Source organism: Gadus chalcogrammus, chromosome 23 (genome assembly GCF_026213295.1).
Source record: "Gadus chalcogrammus isolate NIFS_2021 chromosome 23, NIFS_Gcha_1.0, whole genome shotgun sequence".
Taxonomy (NCBI): domain Eukaryota; kingdom Metazoa; phylum Chordata; class Actinopteri; order Gadiformes; family Gadidae; genus Gadus; species Gadus chalcogrammus.
In genome coordinates, this window is record NC_079434.1 from 13560892 (window position 1) to 13570600 (window position 9709).

Sequence of the window (9709 nt, forward strand, 5' to 3'; positions counted from 1 at the left end):
GATCTCTTAAAAGGGTTGTCTCTTAAAAGGCTGCTCAGTCGGCGGTCAAACTTCAAGTGAGAACACTTTGGGGGTTTGAGTGGTACTGAAGTCACCGCCCCTGAGAGTGCTTGGAGGACCGATACCTTCTTAAAAGGGTTCGACAAGAGGAAGGGAATTCGGAAAGAGCTGCAAAACATTGTCTTGTTGAGGTGCTCCACAAAAAGTCCTCACATGTCCTCACAAAAAGTCATTTTGTTATTAGCGAGTACCAAGAGTTGTAATTGTATTGTATGAAACAACATCATTATGAAGCTTGATAGAATATCTTGTTATCTCCTCTAAAACAGCCCAGCTCCTTTGTTCCAGAGCTGGCCTGACATTCCACCATGACGACCTTCTCTTCTGCATTCTCCTGCTATCAGTCATGGTTGGCCCATGGCCATTGTTTCATTCTGAGGGGAAGATTGTGTATTAACTATGTAATCACTGCAGGTGTACTTGAACTCCCGGTTTAGTGCAGGCTAATCTCCCGGATCTGGGCTTTGGATACAAGGTAGAGCTTTAATGCGGCTTCCTATGATGCAACTGCGATCAGGGGACAATCAATGGATCGAGGTTGTTCACAGAGTAAATCACAGAGCCATTCCTGTCCACTTATCGGGGACTACTGCGATATAAGGGTCTCCTCCCTTTTTTAATATCCTCCTATAGGTGAGACGGCAGCGGGGGTGAGGGCGGGGGCGGGGCGGGGGGGGGGGGGGGGGGGGGAGAGCAGACAGGAAACCACAGGTTCAGTAGTAGCCAATCCCGTGCCAGGAAGCTGTCAGTTGCTTGTGGTCGGGATGGGCCCACATCACAGGCGGCCAAGTGGGAACACAGAGAGAGGTTTCAGCTCCGATGCAGAGACACTCGGGGTTCCCTCAGGCGGGTGCCTCGCGGGGCCCGGCCCCAAAGAAAACGCTTACAGAGTTCGCCCCTTTCAAATAGAAAAAAACTGCTCAGCCAGCCCGCTAAAAACCCCAAAGCAAGGCCTTTAAATAAACCCTGCCTCCCACCGCGCCACACTAAATCTGATGTAAAGGAAGTCAGAAAGAGGTGGGTTTTTGTTCAACCTCCGTAAAGCCTGTTTAACGTCGGTGAAATGAAAATCGGACAGGGAGGAAAACCCAAAACGTTGTCGGTTCCTCCTCTTTCCACTGAGCCCGGGTTTCCCTGAGTGCATTAAGCCGTCGGCCGCCCCTGGGACATCCACACACACGGTCCTCTCAGGATGTGTACTCACGGAACCCCCCCCCCACCAAGTCCCCCTCTCAGCTCGGTCCCAATCAGGGGATGTAGTGCAAATCCACGGTGGGGCCCCGGACCAGTTTGAACGGGCCCCGCGTCAAATGGAAAAGGCTTGGATTGTGTCCAATGCAAAGCCTTTATTAAAACAAATGTTTTGATTTCACTCAAGTAATTCCCTATTTTTTTGTGTTGCCGTCTGCAGGGTTTTACAGATGGCTGGGTTTTATGACTGTAGTTTCACATGATATCCGACACCGGTGACATTTACAGAACGACTAATGCGAAATTAACTGGAGAAATATTTTAACTACACTGTCAATGAACCGATTTTTTTAATGGGGATATTACAGTATTCAGGGGAAAATAAATGTGGTGCTCTGTAGTTTCAGCAACCCAATTCATTATTAGGCCTACATTAAGCAACAAAAAACAAAATATATGCACTTCTTGAATATTAACAACAACGATAATGTAAGGGTCGGACATGGTTTAAAATATGCACCATGCGGTATGATTGCTCGGTCACACTCGGATCCGATTTAGAAAGAACCACTTTGTTTTTTATATCGTGCTGCAGGAAACGACTGTTAAATGCATTGACAAACAGGCCGCAAAGGCTTGTCGCAATAAAATACAGAGGCTGGGGATTAGCAGCTGGGCTTGATGCAACACTGAACCGTTTCCAAACCCACACAGTTTCAGTGTGTCTCCCATCTTTAGTCGGTCTTTAGCTGAAGAAAAGAGTCTGAAATGGCCTTAAAAAAACATGACTTTAAGGCAGGAAACGCGAGGACCAATCATATTCCACCCTGCCCCGTGGCATCACCTGTTGTCGTGCCGACCGACTGACGCCCGCCACAATTCCCTCACTTTGCATGGCGCAGACTGACCTCTAAATATAACGTGCAGAAGCCAAGGGGAGCTGTAGTATCGCATGGGGGGGGGGAAGGGGGAGGCTAGGGGCAGGGCTGAGGGCTGGGGGGAGGGTTAGGGGCAGGGGGAGGGCTGAGGGCTGAAGGAGGGGGGAGGGGGCAGGGCTAGGCGGCGGTGGCGTGGCGTCTGCCCGTGCCACCGCTATGAGAGGGCATTACGGAGAAAGACAGGCAGCCGGTTGGGCAAGCCAGACGACCCACAAGTACACACACACACACAGACACACACACACGTTGAGACGAACAGACAGACAAATGAGGAGCGAACACTCTCCTGTCAAATTACAGGCCCCGGGATGATAAGCCCTATATGTTTACGCTTAGGATCTAGCACGACGCAAGTAAATTATAGTACAACCGTCGTATTTTTAAACGCCATGCTCGTATTTTAAACCCTCCAGCGGAATTGGAACAGCGGCGACAGCAATATGAGCGAGACAGAAAAGAGAGAGAGAGATAGAGAGACAGAGAGAGAGACGTTGCAGTGTCCCTTACGCCAGCCAATTGTAAATTGCACGCGGGCTTAGCTCAGCGTGTTTACAAGCGAAGATCCAAAATGAGACCCCATAATGGGCTCGTTTTGTACCACTGGGCAGCCATGTGGGCGCAAAGCTTCCAAAATGGCATCGGCATGTTATAATGAGGAAATCTCATAGAGGGTTTGATACAGTGAGTGCAGCCGTAGAGGCTGTGAGAAAAAAGCGGGATTCAAAGCCACAATCGCCTGGTTGCCGAGTCGGCCACAAGCCACCGCTGTGTACCCAGACTGTCTTCAGCGGATGGAGAAGTGGGAGGTTTTAATAGAAACACAGTCTACCTTAATTATCTACAATCACACTGCTACAAATATAGCTTTCTGATGCTTCATTTAGCTGCCAGTTTGTCTGAAGTAAAAAAAATATCAAGCCAGATAAAAAAACAACCGTTTCTTTTGTACCTTGGAAAATACCTTACTTTGTTGTTCTTAATTGTTTCATTGACAACTTTTTCTCTCGCTCCTTCCTCTCAGGGTGAACCTTATTTGGTGGGTCCAGCAGGCCGCCTATTGGCCACTTCCTCTCTCGTCTTATCATGGCTGACCAGCACCGTCTGGTCGCCAGGGCAACAGGGTCACGGCCAGCAGGGGCGTTATCTCCCCGTGACTCCCTCCGTCCGAAGCACACAAAACAGGAGGACGAGGGGGGGGGGGGGGGGTAGGAGGAGGAGGAGGAGAAGGAGGAGGCTGGGTGGCTGATAAGAGAGGGGAAAGGGGGAAGGGGAGAGAAAAATAGTAACCGTTTGGCTTGGCTTCCTGACAAGCAGGCGGAATGGGGGGGGTGATGTACTGTTAGTTTGGGACTCAAGGAAACACACGGATACGTTCTTGAAGAAGGCTATGAATAGAACCCAGACGGCCACAATGAGAATAAAAAAGCGCACGAGAGAGAGAGAGAGAGAGAGAGAGAGAGAGAGAGAGAGAGAGAGAGAGAGAGAGAGAGAGAGAGAGTAAAAAGTGAGAGAGAAGAAAGAAAGTGCGTGACAGAGAAATAGGGAGAAAGGGATCATTCGAAAAAAAAGCCTCAGGCATTATTCATGTGCGCGTGTGCGTGCGTGTGTGCGTGTATGCGTGCGTGCGCGCATGCGTGCGTGCGTGCGTGCATGATTTAGTTTATGTTCCACTGCTGTTTACACTTCATTTCCCCAGGAAATAGAACAAAAACATAACTGCTTTTAAATCCATCCTATTACATGTGACTTGTTATTGTGAAGCCCTGTGCACCAAAACACAGGATCATCCCAACCTAATTTAGGACAGAGTACAGCTGTCCGTGTAGTACGCACTGCACAGCACTTTAAATAAGTACACTTTAAATAGGAGATTAGAAGAGGAAGAGTAGGCGTTTCAGGAAGCTGATGAAGTAGCCAGCGGTTCAATTACTGCCTCCCATGCCAGTGGTTGTGTGTTTGTGTGTTTGTGTGTGTGGTTGTGTGCATCCGCGAGTGCATCCGGCTGTGTATCCCTGTGTGTTTCCTTGTGTGTATATGTGCGTGCATGCTGCTACCTGCTTGCGTGTGTAGCACTTGTGGATCCACGCACGGACATGTGTGTGTGTTTGTGGTGTACGTGTTCGAGCACGCCGCTTTTAGAAGAAAAAGAAGCAGAAGAAGAGGAGGATGAGGAAGAGGAGGATGAGGAAGAGGAGGCAGGGGAGGAGCAGGAGTAGAAGGAGGAAGAGAAGGAGAAAGAGGAGCAGAGGAAGAAAGAGGAGGAGGCAGAGGAGGAGGATGAGGAGGACGACAACGACGACGAAGAGGAGGAGGAAGGACGAGGAGGGGGATTCAGAGGCAGCGTACCGAAGCGGCGACAGAAGACCCCCATGATGGCACTCTCCTCCACCACCCTCAGGTCGGCGAGCAGGGCCAGCTCAAGACCCCCCGCCACCGCGTAGCCGCTGACCGCCGCTATCAGGGGCTTGGAGAGCTGCAGGCGGGACGGGCCCTGGGACACACACACACACACACACACACACACACACACACACACACACACACACACACACACACACACACACACACACACACACACACACACACACACACACACACACACGTCACAGACTCAAGGAGCAGGAGACACAAGACTCAAGTCAAGAAAATACTTTTCCGGACATTCGTATCTATGAACGCATTTAGAGATTTGTCTACAAATTAATAGACCTATGGTTTGTACATTTACAAATCTGATTATGCACACACGGAGGCTGAATACACATTTGCACATTCCTGCACGCATTCACAGATCCCACTAGGTATTAAGAGATTTTTAGACCCATTTCATTATGCACACGCGGAATGAGATACAGTAGCACAACTCCCAATACACATTTGTTATTCGGTCTGCTACAAAAGTTGCACCAGTCGATAGCCTGAGTCAGAAAAAAGCATCACCTCCAGTAGAAATGTTGCTGTTTTGCGTGAAAGCGGCTGTATAAATAAAGTTTGAGAACGGCCCTCTGATGCCTTGAGAAATAATAGTTCTTAAGACTTCGATATGTTGCTATTTTTTACGGCATATGTTAAAGTCCTGGTTCCTGTGTTTATTGTATTTATTTTAATCCTGTGAAGGTTATCATTATTTGTTGAGTTAATTGCATTACGGGTTGGCCGGGGGAGCAGAATGACACAAGTCCTCGCTGTGCGGAAGGAAACACAGTATATACTTTGACAGAGTTTGCTATTCTTTATCATGTCGACCGACAGCGTTTCCAGGCTACGGTCCAACTCTTTAAAACCTCCCTCCGCCTCCTCTTAACATACCCTAGCACACAGACCTTAACAAAGGCCACAGTGTAATTGTTTGTGAAACCTACTGTTCCGATACTATACCCGTTCTATGTTGACTAGTATTATGCGTGCCAAAGAACAAAGGAGGCTCTGCATGTGGATTAAAGACAAACACACACACAAACACACACGCACACACACATGCATGCATGCATTGCACACATATACAGCCAGACACACACACACACACACACAAACACACACACACACACACACACACACACACACACACACACACACACACACACACACACACACACACACACCACACACACACACACACACACACACACACACACACACACACACATACTATGCACTACTAGAGAGACACTCACCATTGGACCGGGACTCTTGGTGACATCTTGCTCCAATTTGAGGGCAGCCGTGTGATTGGCCAGCTCCTTCAGATCGTAACCAGCACAGAAATTCCCTCCTGGTGGAGACCACAAAATTACAAAGTATGACAGCTGGAAAGTCAGAGAGGAAGGGAAAATGACGAAGATGAAAAAAAACAAAACAAGTGGAGCCCGAGACTGAGGGCTACAATTTGACAGCGGCTTCGAAAGCAGCCGGGCCTGATTGGACGCATGACTGACTGGTTGGCTGGCTGGCACACAAATTATTATTTTTTTCTCACCAAAGTAACCCGAGCCCCAATATACAAACATAGCCCATGTACCCGACCCTCCTGTGCACGTGGAACCGAATGCATGCGTACACGCACACACAGGGACGCACTAGTAGGCAGACACAGTGACAGCACAATGTTCTCATTAATGGCCAGCGCGGTCGAATCAAAGTTCCGTTGAATTCATGTGGTGATTACAACATCGCCCAAGAGGCCTACATACGCTCTGAGAGAGGGAGAGAGAGAGAAAGAGAGAGAGAGAGAGAGAGAGAGAGAGAGAGAGAGAGAGAGAGAGAGAGAGAGAGAGAGAGAGAGAGAGAGAGAGAGAGAGAGAGAGAGAGACTATGATGAAAGCCAATGAGTAGCAAGCAACACCCATGGGGCAAGAGACTGTTGATTACAGCTCTGGGTGGACACGGTGGGCTTACACACTAATGGTCTGTCGTGCTGTTTATGATGAGCGCATTGATGTGACATGCAGCGAGGAAATCCCTGGTACTATTTTATTAGATGTTTTATTTTCTATTTTCTGAGAGAAAACTGCTTTTTCTCCTGAATGTTTTTAGTTTGAATGTCAAGGTTTTTTGGGGGGTCTTTTGGGAGAAAGGACTTTGGGTGGAATCACGTTAATAATGTTGGCGACAATCTGTTTAGTTATATACAAATTGTAATATTAAATGGATAAACAAATTCTGTCTATCCTGTGGAGGTAAGGATCAGTCACCATAGCTGCTTGTAGAATGTGGAAACAGTTATTTGCCTTTTTAATTTTGTTTGCTCTATTAAACCCGCTGATGTTTTTAACAAGATCTTTTTACGATTATTGAAATTTTTTGTCACCAGTCCGGTCACATTGATCCTCCGAATTGTAAACTTGAAAGCCTCTGTCTCTTATCGTGTGGCTGAAGCTAGTCTAAATGGCACTGTGAATATTTACAAGGCAGACACAGTGCTGTCCAGCAAAACGAAACATAGAATTTAAAGTCTGAGACAGTTTGTTTAAAGTTTTCCGCGAAGAACCAGACACTATATTTCAGCAAAGAAAATGACCACTGCATTTCGTTCCAATCCAGTAAATGCATGCACATCCTCGTTAAAAACACAAAATAAATCACTGTTTAACTTTATGTCTAGGTTGTAAAGGATGTCTTTTTTTCTCCCTAGACAGACAAACGTGGGAAGGGAATCTAAATTACACTAAAGCAGCATCATTATATAGTATATCTTTGGTGAACCATTAAGATGGGCCTATAAACCGACTTTCAACCATCTGAATCCCACATATTTTCATCCAAAAATATATGAGATCACAGATTTCAATCCTGGAAAATTTTATTCGTTTTTTGTAATTCTCATCCCATCTTCGTTCTGGTTCAAGTTCGAGGTGCACTCCGGGTGACCTTCACGGCCCACGCCACGCAGCCTCGAGTCGGGCGGGCATCCAGACGCCACCTGACCGCGAGAAACCCCGGTGAATCCCGACCCTCTGCAACACCTCCAAACATGTGCCAAAGTAGTCGCTACCTACCTGGGCAGCGTAATTACGGTTAATTTAAACAGGGACATTATTAAAATTAAAAGAACAACACAAGCTCTTAGGAGCACTTGAGAATATGATGATGTTGGCGCTTATTTGAACAAAATGTCTTCCTTATGTCTGGAAGGAGTAGCCTTCCTGGAGCGGTACCTCCCAGCTAGTCATCTCTAAGAAAAGAAACTTAGAGCGAAGGCTAATCGCTAGCGGGGTCAGCCGTTTAGTCACGGCAGAACTACAGGGGGGGGGCTGAGACTAGGAGATGGGGGGGGGGGGGGTGAGGTACCTTCACATTTGAATGTGTGAATCTTGTGGCTCATATTACTGACACATGCCAATTGCTCTCTCTCTCTCTCTAATTCTAATGAGAATGAATGAGTATAATCTAATCTACTCCATAGGAGAGGGGTCTGCAACCGTCACCATCAAAGGAGACATTTCTGGTCCCACCAGCAATTCAAAAATAATCTGGAGTCACAAAACTACTTGACTCCCAAGTAGTATACAGTGTCACACATGTATAACTAGTAGTTATACATGTGTGACACTATATATATATATTTATATATATATATATATATATATATATATATATATATATATATAAGAAACAATAGCCTATAGTTTGTGGCATTTATGAAATTTGTAGTTTACGCTAACCATTATTTATTTCAATTGTTCTCAACGCTACTGGGAGCCACTGGATGCTGACCCCTGGTCTAGGTGTTACCACCATCAACACCAATGCTACCATCACCAGTACAAGCGGCAACAGCTCCAACAGCTGTTACCCTCACGACCAGTACAGTGGTGACTACATCCAGTCACCACTGTACTCCGCTATGGACAATACCAGTACTCCGCTATGGACAATACCCAAACATTCGGCTGATCTTATGACAGAAACAATCAAAACTGCAGTACTGAATAGGATTTCATAAATAACAAGTATTTCATGCATGTTTGATGTTTTGCATTTGATGTGACAGAGATCTATCACCACTCACCCAATGAGTAAACCCCAGCCCTCACCCTCTGAGTAAACCCCACCCCTCACCCTCTGAGTAAACCACAGCCCTCACCCTCTGAGTAAACCACACCCCTCACCCTCTGATGGCCAGAATTTAAATGGACTAATGGAGAGAGCAATGGAGACGGTGTAGACATTACTGACATGGACTAGAGTGGAGGGCTCTGGACTCACAATCCATGTGTGTGTGTGTCTGTGTGTGTGTGTGTGTGCATTTGTGTGCCACCTTCCCTATTGCTTGAATGGCACTAATGCCAGTTTCACCTGACACATAAAGCCCTTCATTAAGTAATCAATCTAGAAAGAGATCAATGTGAGGTTGAGGTCTTTCCAGATCTGTGAAAAACATAGATACATACAGTATAGTAATTACATTTCAACTGTTAACAGCACGTTTGCGTTAAACCTCGACTGCTCGTGCTCAAAAATCATGGAAGGATCTTGTTTTATACTGTCTGTTGTAGGAACCCAACTACCTTGGACGTATATGGTTCTACTGCCACCTGTAGTCGTTTTAATGTTACTGCACATTGTTATACTGTACCAGTAGAGGTGCTTTCTGTTTCGCCTGAAGTGCTGTAGCTTTTATGTACCAAATATGTTTGTCCAACATTTGTTGTCTTAAAAGCAGCGTCTGTAAAAAGTCTCCAACGCCGAAAAACGACAAAAGCCATTACTTAATAACTGGATATTGAGCTGAAATAACTTATCGCTGGTAATGAGACGCGCCCGGGAGCGGAATATAGTGGCGAAGTCACGCCCCTTCCGGTAGAGCTCATGGGACCTATGAGATCGAAAAAATATGAATGGGTGTCAACGGAGAGAAAATAATTATTTTCTGGTCCCAGCCTTTATATGCCCTGGATTACACATATATTGTTTCTGCATTTAAATGATACTTTTTCATGCAAAGAAAACTACATATTTTCGTGAAGAAGTTTGCTAATTTTAGGTTTTATGTGAGTCCGCTTTGTGAACTACAGCTCTTC

The 9709-nt window shown here is 46.3% G+C and overlaps 1 protein-coding gene across 1 annotated transcript in view; it reads right to left on the reverse strand.

Moving 5' to 3' along the window:
* The window catches only part of zgc:101569 (uncharacterized protein LOC449822 homolog), an 18958-nt gene extending 9498 nt beyond the window's left edge, over window positions 1-9460 (reverse strand). The window contains exons 1-3 of the mRNA XM_056584402.1: window positions 9265-9460; window positions 5864-5961; window positions 4536-4680 (exon numbers count right to left, since the gene is read on the reverse strand). Coding sequence (XP_056440377.1) covers window positions 4536-4680; window positions 5864-5961; window positions 9265-9394 — 373 coding nt within the window. The 5' untranslated portion in view covers window positions 9395-9460. The remainder of the gene's footprint in view (window positions 1-4535; window positions 4681-5863; window positions 5962-9264) is intronic.
* Between the last annotated feature and the right edge of the window lie 249 nt (window positions 9461-9709).